At 32.5% G+C, this 25,450-nt stretch overlaps 2 protein-coding genes across 7 annotated transcripts in view; one reads left to right on the plus strand and one right to left on the minus strand.

The window, feature by feature from the left end:
- The window catches only part of LOC148602987 (uncharacterized), a 31,002-nt gene extending 26,991 nt beyond the window's left edge, over positions 1 to 4,011 (minus strand). For both annotated transcript variants that reach the window (XM_088552722.1, XM_088552721.1), the window contains exon 1: positions 3,959 to 4,011. In XM_088552722.1, the coding sequence (XP_088408848.1) occupies positions 3,959 to 3,992 (34 nt within the window). In that variant the 5' untranslated portion in view covers positions 3,993 to 4,011. The remainder of the gene's footprint in view (positions 1 to 3,958) is intronic.
- Positions 4,012 to 4,182: 171 nt separating this feature from the next.
- Positions 4,183 to 25,450, plus strand: part of LOC148602988 (transmembrane protein 98-like) — a 37,435-nt gene continuing 16,167 nt past the window's right edge. For 2 of the 5 annotated variants that reach the window (XM_088551881.1, XM_088551886.1), the window contains exons 1-3: positions 4,205 to 4,272; positions 6,401 to 6,418; positions 18,037 to 18,233. In XM_088551881.1, the coding sequence (XP_088408007.1) occupies positions 18,091 to 18,233 (143 nt within the window). In that variant the 5' untranslated portion in view covers positions 4,205 to 4,272; positions 6,401 to 6,418; positions 18,037 to 18,090. Of the gene's footprint in view, positions 4,273 to 6,400; positions 6,419 to 6,965; positions 7,095 to 13,998; positions 14,081 to 18,036; positions 18,234 to 25,450 lie in introns of those variants that run through there. The other 3 variants (XM_088551882.1, XM_088551884.1, XM_088551883.1) reach the window with 3 other exon arrangements.

The raw sequence follows: 25,450 nt of genomic DNA on the forward strand, positions 1-25,450 counted from the left end.
GTAAATGTACATGTAGTATTCAGCTAATTTTCGACATTTATGGTTACCATAAATACACTGTATACATGTACATGTACATCAATGCTTTAAACTTTTTTTTTTTTATAGATTTTACAAATTACAAATAAAAAAAGTTTTAAAAAATATAGGCTACACATATTTTTCTGTCTTCTTGTAGTGGGTTATTCAGGGGCTTATAGCACAGGGATAAGGTGTTCAATGATGGTGAAAAGAGGGCCAATGGGGGAAAACTGTGTTCATACATGTATATATAAATGTAGACCTGTGGTCCAACATAGGTGGACAGCACATTTTTACTTGCATGTAAATCATATACACATACCTGGAAACTATAAATATTGGGCAAGAATTAGGACGAAAAAGTAATAGGGTGAACTGACCCGGATTCAAAGCAAACTACAAAATTACAACCCCCCCATAATATTGTTGTTCCAAGTTAAATAATTCAGAATAGATAGGTCCAAAAATGACAACTGCATATATCATATGATGAATTGTGCACATTTCTTGGTATGCATATATGATTCAGAAAATAAAATTTAGGTTTTTAAGAAGTACAAGATCGATATCTAGAGTAAATAGGCTCTAACAGGGATTCCTCTTGAGTGCAAACCTCCCCAAATCATAGAAGACAAAGATCTCATACTGGTTATCAGTACAAACTGATCGAGAGCCCGATTTCAGCCTGACTGGAAGTTATATCCTGCACAACTGTCATTTAGAGTTAAATTGGTATAGTTTCATATTTACTTTTACTTAAAAATGAAATGTTTGTATGGTTATAACAACAGAATTAGTAATATTCATACACCTCTTTTCTTTCTCTTGTACCGTACATTTGAAGGAGGAGGTTTTTTTGGTTTTCAGGTAATAGAACAAGCGGCTCCCAGGACCCTGAATCGCTCATTTTGTTGAGTTTTGCCTTTGAAAGGCAATAAATTTAAAAAGAAGTTGTCCAACAATTTTGACTCAAGAAGACTTTGGTAGGAATTATCATAAGGATCATTTCTTTCTATCTATCATAGTTTCCAAGATATTGGCTGAAAACTGTAAAAAAAAAAGAAGAAAAAAAGTCACTTTTCCCCTTTCAAGGGCAATAACTCTTATGAGACTGACTTTATAGCTGATCTGATCAGAAAGAAAGAATATCGTTTGGCTAGATCCTTCAATCTCAGTTTCCGTTATATAGATGACGTATTATCTTTAAACAATTCTAATTTTGGGGATTTGATACATTGCATCTACCCAAAAGAACTTGAGAGCAAGGATACTACAGACACTGTGAAGTCAGCCTCATATCTTGACCTACACTTAGAAATCGATGGTAAAGGAAAACTATTGACCAAACTTTACGACAAACATGATGACTTTTCATTCAGAATTGTTAACTTCCCTTTCATCTGTGGCAACATCCCTTCGGCTCCTGCGTATGGAGTGTTCATATCACAACTCAGGCTTCTGGAACAGGGTTATGTTGCCACAAGATTGAAGTCATCACTACAGAAGTTTTATGGTCGTCATCATGAACTCGTGGATCGTTATGGTGTATCCATCAGCACCATGAAAACTGATGTATTCAACAGGTCATAATTTTCCTTTCCTCGTTTGTCTACCCAGGACTTGACTTTTTATGAGCAACTTGGCAGGCGTTTCTAGAAAAGCAGAGGGCGCTTACCCTACCGGTGCACCTGGTCCATGCTCCCAGTTTTTTGTGGAGTCGGAGTTGCTCATTTACTTTTGTTACTTTGTATGTATGATTTTAGTTACTTTATGTTCTTTGTTGTGTATGTCTGTTTTCCATGTCTGGTCTTTGTCCCTGGATTACATTCTTTTGATTACCTCTATAACCTTGGTTCCCTTGATTACTCTTACAAGGAATCATCTGACAAGTTTTATTCCTGAAGACTTTTGTATTCCTAATAATAAGGATCATTCCAGCAACTGAAAGAATTTGGCTAAACTTAATGGTTTTGGAGATATATGTGAAGAACTACTGTCTGTCTGACCTGTATGTTCTATCATTAGTAACTGCGGCCATGTTTTTCAAAAGATTAAAAAATCCCCACATCAGTTCTACGCATTATACCCCAAGGAACATTCATACCAAGTTTGGTTCAAATTGGTAAAGCAGTGTCAGAGGAGATTTTTGAAAGAAATAATATTAAAAACAGCAATAAAATGTAGAAAAAGGGCAATAACTCCAACATGAGTGAACAGAGATTTAAGGTCTCACTAACCACTTCTAACGTTGCCATTACTTTACATGTTAAAAGTAATTTTCAAAGTCTCACTGTGAATTCCCAGGACAAATGACACCTTAAAGCTGCATACCGTTGCGAAGCTTGGAAAATAAGGCTTCCAAAATCATTATGCTAATGGTACGATGATAGTAGAAATTCTTCACAAAATTTACTTGAATAAATAATACTAAAAATCTACATTTTTACCTGTTCTGCTAACTGACAGCATGGAGGCAAATTACTCACACATGTAAACAATATTCATACACTTTTGTAGTTAATTACATATATGATTTTAAAGTACACATTCTCAGCTTTATTTTGACTACTCTTAATCATAATACACACAAATAATGCATTTACAATGCATATGTCTAGGTTCGGTGTGTTTTTGGTACTACATAGGGGGGTGGCCATTTGACCCAGAAGTGGTTAGTGAAACCTAAATGAAAAATTGACCAAAGACAGATCTCATTATGCTAAACATTTTTACCCCAGTCAGAATTTAGCTAAACTTATGGTTTTGGAGATATATGCTAAAAACTACTGTCTGACCCATATGTTCTATTTTTTGTAACAGCCGTCATGTTTTTGAAGGATAAAAAATCCCCAAATCAGTTCTATGCAGGAACATTCATACCAAGTTTGGTCCCAAAAAATTGTTAACGACACGGACGCTGAGAACAGATTATATTCAAATTTCTGGAATTGTACAATTAATGAAACAGACCCGCTATATTAAACCAAAACGGATTGCTGCATCCAGGTGGGGATCCAGGATTTTAGATTAGGGGGACGCAAAGTTAAAATTTCACTGCGCGGAGGCAAACAAATTTTTGAGATAAAATTTTTTTAATAGTCTTCTAGAGTGGATGCAATGTAGATATCTTTTGTGGTAATATTAGCGTGAAATTAAAGTTTTCACCTAAAAAAGCCTTAATCTACCCCTGACAACCCATGCTTTGCAAATTATTTTTTTTGGGGGGTGGGTGCATGCCTGCCATGCCCTTGGTATCTGTATCTATATGGTAAACATGAGAACTCAAGAATTTTATATGAAAACAATGCCACCCTAACTAGCCAGACAATCCACATCATATCAGTTAGGACCTATAGGACGTAGGAGTTCCAGAGACATATCTATAATTAATCCCTTTTGGGATTGGGTGCTGGTGGTGGTAAAAAAAATACATATCTCCCAAAAGGGATTAATCTATAACTATTAAGGCCTCTCTAGCTATTAGTTCTATAACATAAAACTACACATTATGTTTATCATTCATGTTTTCATTGGATATTTTCGTTTTTTTTCTTATAGTCAAAATGCGAACAAAAGATGAAAATATCTGATGAAAAATTGAAATTGAAAACATGAGAGATAAACAAATAAAACATAAAATGTGTGGTTTTATGTTATAGAACTACTCTAGCAATATAAATAATTACTTCATCCTCTTACAGGTTAAAGGATTCTTATAGTGATCTGCCTAAAAAATAAATCCTCAAATAGAATGAAATATTTTACATTTTTCACCCGGGCAATTCATTTTGACTAACTTTTATTAACTGGGAAATTCTTATTATTCTTGCTAAATTAAGACCAATTCTTAATGCCCTTTTGGACAGAAAAATAGAGACAACATTGATGAGATCATCATAATAATTGGCGTGACATATTAAAGTATGCAAATGTACACCTTCAACTTTCACAGTAAGGATGCTAGAAGTCATAATTTGCCGCCATACCAAATATCAGATAGTCTCCAAAAATATTCGATATATATTCAACATCAGGAGTATGATCATGAACAGCAATGACTAAAATTTAAAAATAAAATTTTTAAAAAAATCATAATAATTTGAATTATTTTATAATATTTTTTTATTTCGTTGTTTATAGATTATAAATTTCAACCTAGGTCATCGATGCGCTTTTTAAAACGGGTTATTTCGCCATGCAGTTGAAGATGTTTTACTGTCGAAAACATTGTTTTTGTTAAGAAAAATGCAGGTAAATTTACCTTTTGGTCAACCAATATTCAATTTTAATCTATTTCATATTTACTACAACATTTATTACATGCGAATTCACCATTATTTACTATAGTAATTGTCTGTCATGGTCTGGCCCAAATATTAGTGATGCCTGATGCTGACTGCTGTGTCCTGTGGCTGTGATGGACTGGTTGTGGTTGTCTGGGGTTGTCTAAATTTTCATTCATTTCAAGAACCTCACCGTCCTCAGTACCTGCGCTTAGTTTTCTTAAGTGTTGAAAATATGTATATTTCTTTTTTTCGGAAGCATCACATCTGTTAAGGCTGAACAAGTAACCTATAGCTTACAATGTCGAACTGGTGTAACTGCGTGGGAACATCCCCAGGAATTAGGCCTAAAAGTGCTGTTTTCACTATTTCATAAGTTTATATGGGGTAAGCATTGCCTGAATAAGTGAGCTTCGTGAGCTTTACCATACATGTACCATCTGTGCGAAACTCACAAAAATAATAAAGGACAGTACAAAGAGTGATGGTCGACCTGGATGAAAATTTTTGCTTCGCAAGTTCAATATTTTTATTTACATTTAAGCAGCAAGCGAAATCAATTTTTCTATTTGAAAATCCGTCTTGTTAATTAATAGGGGATTTTTTTTTTCAATAAATGAATAACTTGAAATTTTGTTTCCAAAATTCCAACCCCATACCCCCCTTTCCCCTAACTCTCAAAATTGTTGAAAACTTTATAGCACTTTGCAATACTTTACATTTTCTATCCCTTAAATGCATCTTTAGCAACATCCATTTCAGTTTTGGCGAGTTAGATAAGTCTGTACAGATACTGGAAATACTACAGTTCTACATGAATGGTGGGAATATTTTACACATACATGTATCATGTGACGTAAACAAAATTCAGACAACAGCTGCCAATTCTAAACAAGAAAATGATTGCCTTTCCTATCTTAGAAAATCTATACATTGATTCTGATTATATAATCAGAGTTAAAATTTTTTCCAAGGTGGGTTAGGTTCTTGACCACAGCAACAGTGGAACAGGGGAGACTTACGTACAATGTACATCCACCAAACTTTTTTTAAAAACATCATATTTACTTCTTATAATAAGTAAAAAAAAAATAGAAGAAGACTCGAAAACTAACAGAAAAGATGAATTTATTTTTACTGAAAGGTAATCTTAACCTATGTATCTTTATTTGTTTGGTTTAAGGAAGTGATGAATTTTCTTCATAAGGACAGTCACTTTTTGTTACTTCGGGGACACAACTTTTTTACCATTAGTATATTTGGGAACCTTAAGGGAAATGTAGATAGTACATGTAATAACTGTATAGCTCAAACCACTTTGCAGTGCTTGCTATAAGCTCAAGTACATGTACATGATGTAAAACACACTATATTAAGGTCGGCAAATTGTAGATATTATAAAGTATACCTTCTGCTTATACGATTTACAATTTATGATCCCATTTTGTCCATACTTCCATACAATAATTTTGTGATTTAATAAATAAAAAAACAAAAACATATCATTGGTCCATTGTATATGTACATGCATGTTTGTAAAGCACCCTGAATGAAAGGTAATCCCTACAAGTAGTATGCCTTTCAGGGGTTGTTTCCAGTCTGCTGAAAATATATAGTTTATATTAAGGCTCCAGAAAGGATCTAAAATGCTGCTCATTAACGGACAAATTTTACTAATGACCAATGACTGTTTCCCAAAAGTGGACATACAAATTTTTCAACTCTTATGATTTACAGTCTGTGGTTTTTTTAGTCTGTAAACATCCTGTCTAACTGTCTAATAATTGTTTATGGAAATTAACTGACAGGTGTGCGATAATATTAACCGATGCGCAACCATCTCTGACTGTAACTGATTAGTTGATTGCATATTTAAATTAACGGTAATTTAAATGTGCCTCCACTAAGCACAGAGTCTGCAAAAACTTGTTTTGCCCTGTCCAGTCAGTCCCACAGATATTTAGCCAGTCCCACTCATTTTCGTAAATTTACTGTTAGTGAATTAAAATTCTTTAATGACTCTGTGGTATGCCAAGTTGCTTTTCATTTTGTTGTATTGACTTGTTTGTTGAGCTTTTTTCCCAATCTGTTTTCAGAAATGGCTATTAATACAGGTATATTTATTTCCCATTTTGCATGTGATTAGTTTAGTAACTTTAGTTTGTATCAATATAATTATCTGAATATCAATAATTTTATTTTATCATAATCATTCTTCAACAGCATATCTTTTATTCCATGAAAAGTTTTCTGCTTCAGTCTACTCAAAGTCAAACTCATCACCACTGTCCATTTCCCCATTTGCTGCTAAACAGTACATGTAGCTCTTGATTTTTGTCTGTTTTTGTGATCTAACTCTTAAATCACAAAAAAATGATTCAAGCCATTTCCCCATGATCATCATCATCTTTTATAGGTTTTGTATTATTAGTCCAGGCTTTCAAGTGGGCCCTTATTTTCCTAATTTTCCTTATTTTTCAAAAGCAGCCCTATTTTTGTTGAGAAATTCCTTATTTTTTGAATTTTGAAATTTTTAAATAGTAATTTCCCTTTATATTGTTTGTATTAATGGAATCTAGCTTTGTATACTTTCAGAAAATGAACACTATGATCAAATAAAACACCTCAGAAGACATTTTGATGGTCATTAGCAGTTCACAGCATTCTTTGGACCCATACTAGTTAAAACTTCTAATGGTCGAACTAGAATGCTGAATACAACTGTTGATGGCCACTGACATGATCTTCTGGGTTGGTAAATAGCTTTTATATTGTTGTCTTTATCCAGTGGTAAGTAAATTATTTTTCTTTTAGTATTATGATTGAAAAAGAAAGAATGTCATCCCTTATTTTTGTGTTAAAAGCCCGAAAAAATCCTAAATTTAGCCCTTATTTTTTACAAAAAGTCACTTGAAAGCCTGTTAGTCTGAATATATGACAGTTGCTTGGTCATATGGCAGGAATGGCACTAGTAAAGTGTTGAATAGGCCACATTAGTCATTAGCACGATGTCAACAATCTGGTACCTGATGTTAACCCTGAAATGGAATTACGCAAACCAGTCAACATCTAATAACCAAACAAATAATCAAACCAACAAAGCATTGTGACGGCCATTTTTTACTGGCGTCCTTGGACCATCGCTCATGATAAAAACATCAGACAACCCCGTTTTTTTTACAGTCAGGACCGGCAGGACCGACGAATTTCGCGTACTCTGCAAGCAAGCACCATTGCGTACACCAACGAAATGAAGTGACTCTGAGAATTTTCATAAATTTATTACTTGATTTATAAAATTAAGAAAAAGATTTATAAATATTTTACCCACTCCATCATTTTCCCACCAATCTTCAGTGGTAACGAAAGTACATGGTGCTGAAACTGTAAAGTATAACAAATCAGTTTGGAATTATTCATTTATCAATCACAACCCATTTGAAAAAAAAAATTTTGATCACTCAGAACTTCTCAGCTAGTTGCTGATGAGATAAAAAAAGTCTGATAGATACAATGTTTTATCTGCTTGTTAGAACAGCCATGTGTGGTTGAATTGGCCCTGTTTATTTTTTTGACAGTCACACATTCAGATATTTTGTAACAGACATGAGTTACATTCATTAAATGGGCAAAAATTGTACTAAAACGTTATTTAAACAATTTTTTATAATTTATGATCCATGGCCATACACTATAAAACCACAAGGGAAACAGGCCCTCATCTTGGATTTCATTACCTACTTCTCTCTGAATACCAAAAAATTGAGTCAATCCCCATGCTACATGCCTTGTTATTATCTTTAATGGTACAGGAAGGATCTCTGTCTCATTCACGATTACTGTCTCGGGTCTCCTCACAGTGGTATTTTTTATAGTTCTTGTACAAAGTGGAAAGTTTTCGTAAATCCTGCCCAAAGCAACGTAACTGACGATTCTGTTGTAATCAGGTATTGTGCAAGGGACAGCTTCTTTGCTTTTGAAGATAAGCCACGAGATATGTGGAATGAATTTCTGAAAATAACAGATGAAACTATTTCCTTAATTAAAATATGCCTCAGTGATTGTCTTGAATATTTGAACTAAAACTTGGGGTACCTATACAATACATGTGGAGCAGGTCATATCTTACATGTTCCCCTACAACTTGTAATATATTTATATTGTTTGCTTTATATGCTAAATTTTTTTTTATACCTCCTTGGCTTATACATGTATTAAGTACACTGTTGCTTTTAAACAACCTAAAAACAGCCCTTTCCTCCCAAATTCTCAATGACTAGCCCGAATAATAGAGGACTGTATAGGATTCAACTAGCCCGAAACAAGAAATGGACACATCATTTCACTAGCCCAAATCAATTTTTACTAGTCCCGGGCTTCGGGCTAGTGGCTAAAGGCGAGCACTGCCTAAAAGACTCATTCTTGACAGAAAAATAAAACATAAATTTGCAAGAAAATGAGTCAGCATGTTTTTGTGTTTTAAATTTACCTAAGAAGTGGGTACAACTTCCAAAATGAGAAACTTTGTATGATTTAAAATTTACCTAAGAAGTGGGCATAAATGTAACTGCCAAAATGAGGACTGGAAAATGGATGCAATATAAATATAAATGAGCTGTATAATTATCCTATTATCTTGATAAAGAAAACAAATACAGTAGTTTGAGTGATCTGCAAGTACACACTGCAGTTAGTTCTTTAAATTGTCACTAATTGTCTGGCAGATGTAATGTTTTTACTATTTCGCATAGATGCTCCAAAATGCATAAGAAAAATCAGGAACATTTGTTATTGGCAATACATTAGTATAGTTACAGAACTAAATGTTGTTGCAGCAACGGAGCCTTCATGGCTTTCGTTTTATTAAATTGTATCTTATTTCTGAAAAAAAAAATTGGACTTGGCAGGTTACTGGTCAGGCTTGGGGAAAAAAAGTTGGAAAAGGCACTAATTGGCAGGTTACTGGTCAGGCTAAGGACACAATAACAATACAAACATACAGTAAAACCTCTCTAAACCAAACCCCTTTTGGACAGTAGAATTCGGTCGGTTTGGACAGCTGTACGGTGTATCAAGGTTCAAAATACTTTAAACCGACACAATGGGACTTCAAAAGTTGTCTTGTTTTGGCAGTTTTTTTGGGTTAATTCAGGGTTTAGACAGTTTTCACTGTATACATGTATGATTCAATAACAAGATGTCTTGTTTGGACTAAACTCCTTTAAGTTCAAAAATGAATACTGACTCCACTTCAGTTGACATTAATGGAAAGAAGGAAAGATGTGCTCAATGTATTTTAAAATAGTAGAAATAAAAAATGCACATTTGAATGTAAATAAAAGTTTTCTCGTTTATTATTTTGAATTAAAACTTCAGAATTTCAATTAAGTTTGGAGAAATGGACCACAAATAATGGGCTTACAAACATCAACCTATTACATGAACATGTTGTTCAACTGAAAAAGGCCCTGAAATACTAAAGTGGTTGTCTCATTCATACACTACTACATAAAAACCCCGCAGTTTGAGAAATATGCCCCGAAAATGCTCTTTCACCCATTATCCCACCTAAAAACCTCCATGGGGATTTTCAAAAGTTGGCAGGTATGGTATTATTGTTGTAATTGTTGTAATTATTGTAATGTTTTAAAGCTTACAGAAAGCTAGGTGAATTGGGTGGGACCACACCCCTTTTTAAATTAACTCATAAAACCTAGCGCAGAAAGTGCCAGATGTGCTAAAAATATATATATAAAAAAAAAAAGATTGACCCTCCAATACATTGTCTCCTCCTTTTGTTAAAACTTGCAGACAGCTCTGTAAATGTACCATTTAGAATAAAATTGTCAGTTTTGTTGGTTTGGTCAACAGTAATTTGTTCAGACTAACAAAAAAAACAACAAATTGCGTAATTTCACTATTCTGGTCTTGGTTTCAAAATACATCATGATCAAACAACCTACATATTATGTACCTATATTCATCAAAAACACTTCTTTATAACTACTTGTATACAATGTATCTTTGCTTGTGTTAATTTTATGTTGAATTAAGGAGGTAGACCTAGGGTAAGGGACATAACACATGAAATCAGTGATATGTTTGTATCATATTCAATTTCACCAAAGCCTCTCAAGCTTTAGTTTGAAGCAGAATAAAATGAATCCAAGTTAATTAGATGCTTACAAAAGATTGATGTAAAATGCCGAATACAAACGTTCTAATGATTCTTAAGGGTTGTATCCCTTACCCTAGGTCTACCTTCTAATATGAATTTTTGCTCTATTTTTTTTTATCTTGCTTCATAACATTCTCTCTAAGTGATTGAAAAGGCAATAACATGATATAAGACCACTGAAACATCCATGCTCAGATATACATGTACATGTAGTTGTATTTATTCAAAAATTAATCAGAATACATGTAATATTATATACATGTTCAAGAGGTAGCTATAAGGGTGTCTGTATAACTTTAAGATATGATTGGGACTTTTGCATTTTGTAATAACCATTAGGTCAATGCCAAGGTCCCCAAGGGTATTCATCAACCAGTAGTCAGGCTTTGTACATATAAAATGTATATCATATATTATCGAAATTTGCAGTATTACAAACATTCTTTGTATTTTACATGGTAGAACCTTTGATATATTGATATTTTATTCAAATGATGCTGATGAGAGGTTATTCTTTGAAACATGTGTACACCATGTTGAAATTTGCAATACTAATACAGTTAGTACTTTGTATTTTATACTTCAAGGGTTCTGTTTCAGCAGTCATAATGCATTGATTGTATATGCGCTCCATTTATCAACAGATACATGTACATCAATATGGCAATATGTCATGCAAAAATAAGTGTCATTTTATGGTTTTGCCCGTATCATGGTAGGGAGCTTCTAAGTGTTTTACTTGACATGCTTGTAGCTCTAGATACACCTTTATATTTCTTGCTTTAATTTTATGACATCAATTTACATACTCTTAGGGTAAAGAGCAGACATTAACCTAACTAGGAATTGTTTTATATACAGTAAGCTCCTTAATGATCATGCATTACCGGTAATTGCATTGGAAGAACGCAATTAAGTGCTTTCTATTGATTTTATGGCCATGACGAGAATTTTTGACTTGTAGTTCATCAATTTAAAGATGTTTCCATGTAATTTACAGGTAAGGAAATATCATAAAATAAAATGTTTCAGAAATTTGATAATTAGTCATGATGTACAAAAATGTATTAAGCATTAATTTGTCTTACATGTACTTTATGAATTCATGTAATTCAGGCTAATTTTTAAATATCAGTCTTTATAAATATCAGACAGGAGGTAAAACTTGCATGTCAAAACCTATGAAATTCACTTGTATAATTTCTTATTCAGAAACTGTTAAATAAGAAGTCCTGGTTTGTCATTCCGTTGTTGCACTTCTGAGATAGAAACTACATGTACATGTATATAGATTTTACTTGAAACTAAAATTTTGCAAGTGCTGATTGTTGTTCTTGAAAAGGTTGAATTAAGTTGTTGATTGTATTTTTTTTTTTTTCAAAATCCAGGCCTGTTTGTAGAAAGGAATATATGAAGTTACATAATAATATGATCTACATTTACATATATGTAGATCCAAAAAGTATTGTTTGTTTAGTGGGTTTTTCTGCACCTCTATCATTGGCACTGCCAGATTTTTAGATGGATTGGTACTTAAAATAACATGTTATATTTTTGTTTCATCAATCTAAAACATAACATTCATGACATTCGTGCTAAAGGAATCTTATATTATCATCTGTGAAAGTTTTTGACCTTGTACAGATCTATGTGTATGACTTCAACAAAAAAAGTGTTTGTTCATGAATTTTAAACATGATATACATGTATGTCCTCTAAACAACTACATGTATTGAATATATAATTATGGGTTCAGATCCAAGGTTATGAGTTTTTGGTGGTTTTGAAAATAACATTACATGTACATTATGTATTGCCATTTAGAAATTTTCTGGTTTTTTCCATGTTAAGCATGTGCATGTACATGCATATTTGTACTTTTGATTTGTAAGCTTGTGATATACATGTACATGTATGACAGCTAATTGGAAAAAAATACATTATTATTTTGTTGTTGTTGTTGATTTTTTTCTTTAAAAAGAAGGACAAACATAGATCAAAAATGTCTTCAAGATTTTCAACTTAGAAACAAGAATTGTTTCTCTTGAAAAATAAATCTTGTATTGTAAGGTTATATTCTAATATGATGTGCTTCAAAGCTCTTTAGACTACAGCCGTGGTAAAAAAGTTATAAACACATGACCAACGTCATAGACATTTGACAGTTTTTTTGGGACATCATACATATACATAAGTTTATCAAATTTTAGTCATTACAATTAAAAGTTTTGGTTTTGTATCCTTACATAACAATGCCATAATTGATTTGTTGAAATTCTAATGATATTGTATACGAAATCAATTGATACACTAATTAAGTCCTTTATACTCTAGCTCTTAAGTAAGGGTATATTGTGATACTTGTGTCTGTCTGTCTGTCCTTTCACCCCTGTGTGACTCTCTTGCAATGCTGATTACTATAGTATACATTCAAACTTCGATTGTATGAAGCATATTTACCATTCAGGAATTATGACCCTTTTCCACTATGAAAATTTTGGATGAATTTTTCACCAGGAATTTTGTTTAGAGGGAGTATTGAACCACAAGTCCCCCTACTTCTTTATCATATATGCTTGAGTCATGAATTTTAGAGGCGACATTGGATGTTTTTAAAGGGGTATCTCCATAAAAAGAGCTCTGGAGTAAACATTGAGAATTTTCAGGTATCTGTGATCATAATAATAACTGATAATAATGAATTTTCTCTAGTTTCGAAGAGTGAACAACAAACCTAACAATAAGATTTTCAAGCCGTGTCAAATTTGTAGATAACCATATTAAAGCCCTAACTGTCATGACTAACCATTTTTGAAGTCCAGTAATTAGCGCAGAGAAACTGACGTCTAAACATTCATGCCATGTTCACAAAAAGGCGGAAAATATCAATATGAAGTGTTTGAATTTTAACAAATTAACTTGAATTGCTTAAAGAGAAAGTTTTTATAATACTGCAGTTGATCTAATTGAAATCTATTATGACGTTAAAAAACTGTCAGGGATATGAAATTATAGCATTCAATTTCAAGGGGCGTTATTGCAAAAAACATCACAAAAGAAATATTGTCCTGTCAAAAGATTAACAAATTACATTAATTTAGTTCTATTTTCAATGTTTTTGTGAAATTGTTTGGACTTAATGCGTTTATGTTGTGATAACCAGATTTTGCCGATAACATTATTCGAAATTGTGAATAGATACTATTGGTCTGCACTGAAACACACTTTTCTATTATCACAATATATGATGTTATCATGCAATCAAATAATTTAAATGCCAATTTTACCAATAAATTGATGACAACCTTGTATAATTTGTCTGTCGTGCAGTCAAGCATGAAAGTTTGACAATTGTCATATGTATTCATGCACCTGATTAAATTACACTCGGTACTACAGACAACATTGCATTTTTTTGGTAATACAGCCTGACTTTCATGACCTTTTGAAGGTTTTTTTACTAATGATTGAATTTTTTTTCTTTTGTGGTTTTTATATGTGAATAGAGTTATCTCCCTTGCTAGTTCAATTTATTTCTGCACTGGACATGTAATTGTAAGATTGATGGAAAGCCTGATTCATTTTCTCTATTTATAAAGTAAGCTTGATTTATAACTAATTAGTATTCATTATATTAAATCATTCCAATTAAATATAGTGCAAAATAGTGATGCATGTACATGTATTTGGTGTATTCAGGTTTATTTTTGTGAAATCACTTCAGTACACATTCTGTGCATGTAACTGACCATTCTGGCAAGGTTGAGCAGCACATTAAGAAGTGTAGAAGTAATTAAAAAGATAACTGAAAGTTTCAAATGATTGAAAATTAAGAAGATCTGAAAAATTCCCAACAATGTTAGAACTGTCAAATTTGCGATGCAAATTTTTGGTCGTTCCCTCCGCGGGACTCAAACTCGTACCGCTGTGACATCTATGGCAACACCGCCTGCACAAAGTCCAGCGCCCTAGACCACTCGGCCAGCTAGGCTATATGTGGTCCCGCGGAGGGAATGACCAAAAATTTGCATCGCAAATTTGACAGTTCTAACATCATTGGGAATTTTTCAGACTTTCTATATCTTTACATATTTTCCCTGTATCAATTTGATCCGATGGAGCAGTGTAGCGAATAGAGTCGTCACATTCTGAGACGTTTGTATATATATATAATTTGGCCGAAATATATCTAACAAACTTCACTATTTTTTTAAAAATGACCTTGACTACAGAGGGGGTTGTAAACCAGATTTCATTTCTCACATTTTTTAAATTATCATCACATCAAGTGTTTTCAGTACAAATATTTAGATATGTGTTTGAATAAAATTAACTATAGAATCTACAATGAAATCAAGTTGATTATAGAATTTGATGTTGTAAATTTCCATAATTAAAAAGCTTAAGTTGTAGATTCTGTTTCTTTTAATTTTTCCACATCTGTGTCATGGCAGAAATTCTAGCTATTGTCTGCCTATGATGTCAAAACTTGTTACAAGTGAACAACATTAGAAGCATCACAATGTTGCTTTCCACCAATGAGAATTGTAGACAGTGAGATACAATCACATATCAACCAATCGCAACTCTCAATTTTAGCCAATCAGCACATGAGAACATGAATCTCTCCAGAGATGAAAACATTTTTTCTTACACTGGTCATGTGGTGTAAAAATTGATTAAAAATTAGAGAAAGTAATTTTCCTAATTTAGAACTACATATGCAGTCATATAATGAGAATAGGTATGGTGAATATGTCAAAGTGACATATGAAAATGTAAGCCCAAGGCCTCCCATTGGTCTTCAATGAACAACGTGTAATCCCTATTGTTTGTCTTAATTACCTTGGAAATTAGGCTGTTTTGTTTACCCTGTTGAAAGTCTCCCAATTTGTCAGAAAAAAAATGGCAAAACTTATCCCAAATTGAAGATAAACTACTTCCCAATTTGTAGTCAAGGGGTAGGATATGGTGGTTCTGTTAAAATATACACTGATTACATTTTATTGTTAACGACTTGTCTTTTTGTTAACACCTTCTTTAAAATTAATCACTGTAACAACAGATGTAAAGCTTTGTTCGGTAATTCGAAATTTTCTGATTTAAAAAAATGATGCATATTATCCCCAGTAAAAAAGGGATGAGGTAGTTTTGAAAAAAAAACAACAATATGTACAATAGACATAGAGAAAATCAATTGTAGCCAGTGAATTTCATCTGATACCAGAATTTAAGATAGGACGCCTACATCGGTTATACAATGTATAACCATATTGATAGCTTGGTATCTTTTTTTTCTGTGGTTTTCAAACCACAAAATAAAGTATGAATCAATAGTGATATAAAATTACTGTATTTTTATAAAAGATGAAATATAAAGGAATCCTGAATTGATATATCCAAATCAAGGGTATGGAAATTTTGACAGCCCATGTCGGATATTTTATCAAATTTCATCAGACATTTGTGTCAATCTTTAACCATCATGACTTAGGGCAGAGGGGGATTAATAAGTTTTCTTTGCCTATTTAGCTATATTGGCATGACAAACCCCCTAAGTAAGGGTTAGTATTATCAGGTATTTTTTGTGTTCTTTTTTAAATTCCAAAATAATTCCAAATTAAAATAATACCTTGTTTCAACAATTCACAGTCATAAATTCATATGTATAAATTATCATCATATTTTTTGCCAAGGCTCTGATTTACATGTTCATATACATGTAGTAATAATCTTCCAAATAGCAGCACATGAAACACAATAATTATTTGCCAGATCTATAAAATAGAAAAATACACTCATGATTATTTACCAATTTTTGATAATTGATAAGTCTGGCATCTTAAGGGAACTTTTTCTGTACATATTTCACATCCCATGTGCAGTACACCTTGTACAAGATTTGCCTGAAATTTATAAAGATCAACATAAAACAAATTAGTCATGATGCCACTTACGAAAATGTAACTGTCATATAAAACCGTAAAAAACATCAAATTTTGATACATGTTTGTCAGTTTATTGTTTTGATCTAACCACGAGATTGACAATTAATTTGCAACTGTACTCATATTTATAACATCGTAAAAATAGTTTACATTTATTGTTTAAATAAGTATTCAGTTTTGTGCTATGCATGGCACTGCATTGTGCATTTTTTAGGGTAGTTAAAATGAAACTTGCATGCATGTACATGTAAGAACATGATTAAAGAACTTTTTATAAAATTTGTTTTTCACACTTTATACATGTATGATGTGTCTTGTCTATCAATTTGATAATATTCATTGGTTGTAAACGAAAAAAAGTTTTGAAAAGAGGCTAATTTTAGCATTTTCATTTAGAAGTTTAAAATTTAAAGAGGGTACTGTATGAAAATGGATCTTAAAAAAAACATAGTTTGAAAGTTCCTTTTAATTGCCTTGCCCATCCTCGTGGTATTTGATTGTCATATTTTGTGGTTTAACTTTAACTTAGGGAGGTGTCCATTCATATACAAATGCGGCATCTTTTCCTGGCTGATTGCACTGGGGTAGGGAGGATTTTTTTTATTAGGGCCTAATCTAGAGGAAGAAGTGAGCAAAAACTTCTCCTTGTTTGTGTCCACTTCACCCATTTGTTATTGACAGGAAGAAGTTTTTCTAATAGATTATGCACAGGCAAATATTTTTCACATGAAATTCATGTTAATTAAGCTTCACGTGAAATTCATTTGAAATTCACATGAAATTCACATGATTTTCATGTGAAATTCACTAAACATGAATTTCATGTGAATTTCACATGAAGGCTCCATTCACCCGAATTTTACGTGAACTCTGTCACTTAGTTTATTTGCTCAATTCAGGCGAAAATCATGTGAAATAATTTTGCCTGTGTATAGACAGAAACATCAATATGGTTATTTTCAAACAGTATTTACTAAAAGATCTACATGTAGTTTAGGCCCAGTGGTACTGTGTCAGTGATTTTTTAAATTATTGGTATGGTTGGAGCAGTACCAACCGTGTATTTCCTACACCCATGGAGTGTTTCTTATAGGAAAGGAAAATAACAATTTTAACCAGTTTGTTGCCACATATATGTCTTGAGTGGGGTGACATGCTGTCCTGTAGGTTGTTACCATTGTGGACTACTGTGAAGGTTTTATTCATGGATACCGATTTTCATGGTTAAGGGAAAAAGCGTCAGTTTTTCGATTTTTGAATTCGTGGATTTGACAACTCCATATATACAAATTAATGGGTTTTTTACTTTGCATTGGGAACTGAATTTAAATTACTAAACCGACAAAATCCCCAAAAACCACAAAAACTGGTACCCCACAAACAATGATACTTTCACAGTATAATGTACATTGTACATGTAGGTGTTCTTACAATATTAGAAATAACAGTACAGTTGAAAGTCAGCTTTCAATATAGTTGTTTGGAGAAAACGATATGTTCCATTCCGTCACTATATGCAGTGACTGAATGGAACAATTGATAGTGCTAATTAGGTTGAACCTCAATATCATTTAATTCTAGTGAAATTATGTATTTAAATTTTCAGACCAAAAATGCCAACAGAGAAGCAAGTATACTCCATGTAAAATCTAGTCATTAAATGGCCGTCATGGAAACAGTGGTTGCTGTGGCAATTGGTATCTTAGCAACAATCTTTGTTGCCTCCCTTGCCGGTCTATTATATGTGTGTAGGGTGAAGTGTAAAAAAACTGATCTCATTACTTCTCAACTGAAGGACACAAGGTAAGCATACACTGTACATTAACCAAAAATTATTTCTACTCGCATATAAAGAAAAGAAAAAATTATCATGAGGGACAAATTTGTATGGTGAATATAACTATTGTTCTGTGACATTGTATGATTACTATACATATTCACTTCTGTCAGAATCAATTTTGATTTCTCCATTCTTCACAGTCAACCTAAAACATTGGCATTAAGGCTTGACATGAAGCTTTCTGATCTACAGACCTAAACAGTATTTATAGATACATTTACATGTAGTACTGGTCTGTGAATGTTATTTTTACATTCCTACCAGCATTTTGCCAGCTTGTGGTTTTAAGCTACTGGTTTGTTTGTTTGTTGGGGTTTAACGTCCAAGCAGCAATATTTCAGCTATATTCAGACGATACTACTGGTTTATTGTGAAGACTTCATTGGGGTTACTATTTTAAAAAATGTCTTAAGCTTTCTTCTTTTGCACACATACAAGGATACTTTCTATTAACAAGATTTCAATTACATACAGAGAGAAGAATTTTAAAAAGTTCCAATTGAAATATTTTTTACCCAAGTTTTATTTTTGATGGAAACACAATGGAGTGTTGAGCCACAATTTAGAGTGGTAACCCATAAATGAACTTTCTTATTTTTATTTTGGTCCCAGGGACAGATTCAGACTCTTTGAAAGTAGGGGTACCAGCTGGGGTTCTTCAGAAAAAAGGGAGGGGGTGCTAGGATATTATTTGCCATTTTTTGTCAATTTTACACTTGAAAATGACAAATTTTCCAATAAAAAGGGGTGCAACCCCTACACCCCTGTCTGAATCCACCACTGGGTTGATAGTATTGTGTATAAGTTGACAAATTAAGGCTTGGCTTCAGTAACAGAACAATATATTAGTGAATGGACATGAGATGTACTATTGTGCAATAATCATTTGTTACACATTTTCAGGTATTTTATGTTTAACTTAAACAGTGAAATTTAGTACCCAAGGAAATACATATTTTCTAATGAAAAATACTCAACCTAATCTCAAACCAAGAATTTAAGTAGCTGTCTTTGTAAGAATCATGCAAAATCTGAAAAATGTGATACACCCCAAAAATAGCTACATATTTTTTTTTGTAATTGAGTTGTTTTATGGGTCTATACTATGAAATGTAAATATTCATTCAAATATGCCTGCTCTTAGGAGATAATGGACATTGAAAATACAGTAGATTCTATTGTATTTCAGCGCCATTTACAGAGTTATCTCCCTTAATTTTGAAATCTACATTGCATTGTATATAATTTTTATCTCCTAAGAGCACGGGTTATAAGAAAAACCATGTTTATTTCTGTTTACTATGGCATTTCAAACAAAATGTCAAAAATAAAAATATGTAGGCTTTTTACCCATGAATCACATTTTGCATGATCCTTAGCTGGAGTGCTACTTAAAATTAAGGAAAATGCTATTTACAGTATCGTTGTCTCTAGCTGAGTTGAGGCATATTCTGCATATTGGGTAATTTTGTGGGATGCTTATTTTGGCATATTTCAGTGGTCTGTCTAAATATCCAAAAATTAATTCAACAGAATATTCATTCTGGTTTTAAGTACTTTGTGCAACACTAAGCAAATCAGAAACACCAAATTTTCATATACCTTTTTGCCTAATTATCGTTTAATTTTACACCACCAAAATAATGGGCCGTACGGTAGAGTTATTTTTGTCGATTAAGGTTGAGGATTGGAATTGACCTATCAGTGGCCCCAAGCTTAGAGATTTGTTAAGCTGGTCATAATTCAGCAGCATTTACAAAGTTTCTTCATTGAAATTCATTGGATTAATATATTTTTTTTTAATCTTTATCCCTTGTTACATTGTACTTCAAACAAAAAATATATAGACAGTAGCTCTTGTATACCAACATGTAGTTGTACTAATATGTTTTCTGAAAGATTGTGAGTTTCAGCTTTCTTCATACATGTAAGTAAACAAGATTCATTTTAGTCCATGCCATCATTTTGAATAGTTTTTGAAGCTCATTTGTTGTATTAATAGATGTACAAATTTCTCATTCCATATTCATTGACTCAGTACATGAGTACTATGATTATTTTAGATAAAGTTCTACTACAGTGATATTTTCACTCTATTAGATTACATACATTATCAGTAGCTTTTGAAATGAGGAAGCAATTTTATTCTGACATTTGAAGTCAAGAAAAGTCTTGATATTTGATTTTCTAGTTTCTGACGATATAATTTTTGTCAAAGGAGTTATTGTAACTGAAACTTGATACAATGAAAAACCCTTAAGTCTAAAACTGAAACAGTTGTTGTTTTGATCAGATTTTCATTGATCATAATATTTAAAATAACGCCTTCTTTTTGGCTGACAAAATTGGCCTTATATGTATAACTGTTAATCATTTATGTAACCCAAAACAAATACATGTAATTTATTATGTGTATCTCTTAGTTGTATTAACACATTTGTCGGTCATTCTGTAAAATTTGAGGGAGGAAACAGTTTCCACTTCCGACCTCTAACCCCCATCATCCCTCCTACACATGGCACTTGTTAGGATATAAACATTGTATCAGTTGAATGTTTTTATTTTTGTGCATGTACTCTATTTATTCACTATAGTCCACACTATACTTGTCTGCAGATTTGAAATGATATACTATTTATTCACTATGGTCCACACTATTCTTGTCTACAGATTTGAAATGATATACTATTTATTCACTATGGTCCACACTATTCTTGTCTACAGATTTGAAATGATATACTATTTATTTGCTGTGGTGCACAATATACTTGCCTACAGATTTGAAATGATATACCATTTATTGGCTGTGGTGCACAATATACTTGTCTACAGATTTGAAATGATATACTATTTATTCACAGTGGTCCACACTATTCTTGTCTACAGATTTGAAATGATATACTATTTATTTGCTGTGGTCCACAATATACTTGTCTACAGATTTGAAATGATATACTATTTATTGGCTGTGGTCCACACTATACTTGTCTACAGATTTGAAATGATATACTATTTATTCACTATGGTCCACACTATACTTGTCTACAGATTTGAAATGATATAAAGGGTAGCAACTGCAGATCATGGTGGATATTGGGTTCCCACCCTTTTGCATATGGAATTTTGCCAATTTTTAGCGGTCTATCTGAAATAGGCAAAATAAATTCCGCAAAATATAAACTCTTGGCTTAAGTACTTAATGTGCAACTTACCAGCTGCCAAATTTAGAAACATTAAAACTTTTTGTGTACCATTTTCTTCAAAATTACTAAACAACCTTCCATATGTTATAATGTACCCGTAGGTGTTCTTACAATGTTAGAAATATCAGTACAATTGCATATTGGCAGCCAATCTAGTGGTTTGATGATTTGATGTAAATAATACATATGTAATACTTGCGGACTAAAAGCTTTAAAATCTGATGTTTTATATTCATTATTTATTATATCATGTATATAGAGCTTTTTGATTTAATGAGTTGGATGAGGAGAGTCTGCTTGATCGGTAAAATATTCTTGCCTTAGATACACAAAACACCTGCCAATGGATCTTTAACTATGATTAAAATAAATACATGTACAACCTTAGTCTTATTAAAATCAAACCTATCAATTGCTCCTTTTAATCACTGCATAATGATTGTATTTTTGTTTAAAAAATTGTACATGTATGAATGTTGTGCCTTATTTTGGCTGAACGATTAAATAATTATCCAACTCTCTTTCCATTTTATTAATATCTGGATAGGTACACCTTTTATAAATTTCTGAATCTTCTCCTTGATATTATTAAGTAACAGATAACATGATATCTGTTATGGGACGAAGATGACGAAAAAAGGGAAGACCAGAACAACAAACTGACATACACTAAACTTTCCATCCTTCTGTCCAAAAGGTCAAAAATTTAGACATACAGACAGAAGTACAGCTGATGCCCCTATTTCCTGCAGGCTGGGCATAGAATTTAATATTACAGTAATTATTTAATTGCCATATTTACTAAAGATAGTCATTCCAGAAAATCATTCAGTTTTGTATTTCAGTTTCAGTATCATTATTATTCTTTGGAAAAAAGATACATGTGCCAATACACTGTACATTATAAATTCATATCCATTGTTTGAGCTCATGAATTTGCATTTATATAATATGAGTTAAAATTCTGAAGTATTGAATTTTTTTTCTTTACTTCTTTCTCATAGGTCAATATACAGGTCCTACTTCATATATAGATCAAATTGATAAACCAATTAATTTCATAATTTTAACACTTTTTCAAATTCCACACCTTAATGAAGCTACAAAAATGCTTTATGTAAATAATCTGCTGTAATTTGAGATCAGATTTTATTTGCCTGATATATTAGTGTTTTTTTTTCAATTGTACTCTTTTCCTGTCCATTTATTTTCTTTGAACCAACAAGGCTACAAAAAGAACCTTCTGTTTAGATTAAATACCCCTCAGATTTTTACGTGACTGATTGTCACATACGAAATTTAGTATAGTTCCACTTAAAAATCATGCAGAATTAATAAAAGATGATAATTGCATCTATTAGAAATACATTGCTACTGTTTTCACTGCCTAATCTCTTGCTATTACAATAATAGCAAAAAAGCGGTCTCGTCAATTTTTCCTCAGCATTGCCAATGCACAGAATAATGGTAATTTATATCATTTTTTACAAAACATCAGGTTTTTCTTAAACTATTGACAAAAAAATCATTTCTTGCCTTATTAGGATGGTTTGATATGTATTGACTTTATACTGTCATTATTTGATAATTTCATTTCTGTAGCTTCAATTTAGCCTGAATCTACTGAAATTGTATTGGTAAATTTCCTGCCAAAAAGTTATATTAGTAATATAATCTATACTGAAAAACCTGTCGAAACCAAACCCTGAATAATCTGAAATCCTGTCTAAACCAAACCCTGAATAATCTGAAAAATCTGTCTAAACCAAACACTGAATAATCTGAAAATCTGTCTCAATCGAGACACTTTTTAAAGTTCCATAATATCAATTTAAATGTATTTTTAACCTTGGTGACTGAACACTTGTCAAAATCAAACACATTTGTCTGTCCTATAGTGGTTCTGTTTAGGCAAGTGTACTATACAGGGTATGACGTTAAAAGTTTTCCTATTGCCCAGGACAAGTAAAACTACCATTCCAACAAGTACCGGGTAAAAGTTAAATTATACAACCAGATTTTAGTCATTTTTAACATACATTCACAAAAGGACAACCTAGATGTCACTTAGGGCCTGTAGAATTTTCATCAACTTGCCTGATAGGACAAGGTTCATAAAGTGTTAATGTTATACCCTGCTGTAATGGTATCATACCGAGAAATAAATCAAAGACAAAGAAATAGACAGTTCAGAAATTCAAAGGGCTTCTCTCTGCCAGATTTTAAGGTGGAGTCATACTTTAGGTCTATTCTATTGTTTTGTGTTTTTATATCCTTGATTGTGACCTGGTGTGACTTTTAGAAGTAAATCATCTTTGATCTGTGGACCATCATTTAAATGTGTCTTAAAATTGGAACAGTGGTATTTTAAAGTACAGCCCTTCCTTATGATTCTGTAAAGAATGATTCATACCCAGTAATAGAAACTTTGGGTTTATTAGGTGGAACAGCAGTACATGTATATACTTGTGTATAACCGTAGCAATTTTATATGCTGCTTATGTGATTCATGATACATTCTTACATTTTCTTTATGCCATATTCCTTTTTTTATAAGAAACTTAGTATTTTGTCAATTTTGTGCAAAAATTTGGCGAAATATGAATAAAAAGGCAGCCTGAATCCCCCTTTTTTCTGAAAAAAAACTTTAAATATATCTGAATCCGCACTGGTGCAATTCTTGTATGAAGGAAGTTAATTTTAAGGCCAAAATTAAAATTATGCTTGTTTCCACTCACCCTACCTACCCATAAAAATAGACCCTGTCAAAATAATTTTATTGCCATTCTATGACAAGATTTTTTTTTAATCTTCAAAGCAAAATTTTTCACTTCTTTGATCATTGTTTTAACATAATCAGACAAACTGCCTCAATGGTCCATGGGTAGCGTACTTACCTGGAATGTGGGAGGTTTTGAGTTGGATCTATGGCTGAGTCACATCAAAGACTTAAAAATTGGTCCTCTGCTTCTCCACCAAGCACATGGTATTTATGGATGTATAGTGATGATAGGTTGGCATGGACACAGAATAATGTGTCAGATTGGGGTGTCATACCTACCTGTGGGCTGTTGCTTCTGTGAGCTAGCACAATAAAATCTGGCTTATCTTGCCGGATTGGTACAAAGCAGGGTTTGTTCAATTGATTAATTTATCTCATCCTGAAATGCATGAAAAATCTGCCAAAGGATGTTAAACCATAATAATTCAATCAATCATTATTAAATGCAGGAGGTATTAGTGATCATGCTGACAGTGTTTTCTTCTGTCCCTCCATTTGTATGTCCATCCATTCGTCTGTCCCTCAATTCATCGGTGCAACCCCAGTGGTTGTAAACAACTTTTCTGAAGTTGCTGAATAGAATTTGATTAAATTTGCACACATTCCTCATAAGACAGGCACGGATCCAAAGACTGGCATACCAGGCGTATGCTCCCCCCCACCCTAAATCGGTAAGAAAAAAAATTTTCACCACAAGTTTCACCCCATAATATGTTTTGCCTTGCTTTGCACGGCATTTAATTCAATTTACACCCCCCTAAACTCAAATCCTGGATCCGCCCCTGTAAGATGATACCATTCTAACCTCATATTTCCATCTGAGTAATCTTTGGGGTTTCAGGGGAAGGGAGTAGGGATATGATACCTTTGGGTTCAAGGTATAACAGAAATATGAACCTGGGAATTGACTTTACCAGGAAGTTTACCTGATTGTGATAAACACTACATAATACTAGTATCTCAATATATATATAAATATCAATATTATTATCTGATATCTGACAGATTTTCTGTTTACTAGGTTAATTTGGGATAAGATTAATTTAATTAGGGCAGTTGATGTAGTTTCTTTTATAAAACTTCCAAAAAAGATATTGTTATATATGTAGGACTTAGTTTTTGTTATGAACACAAATTTGAAATACCAAAATGAGGAGTCAAAACAATAACAAAAGAAGCGAAAAAACTACATGTG

The sequence above is a fragment of the Perna viridis genome, chromosome 11 (assembly GCF_037379345.1).
Source record: "Perna viridis isolate PV_CMFRI_1.1 ecotype Kerala chromosome 11, ASM3737934v1, whole genome shotgun sequence".
NCBI classification, from domain to species: domain Eukaryota; kingdom Metazoa; phylum Mollusca; class Bivalvia; order Mytilida; family Mytilidae; genus Perna; species Perna viridis.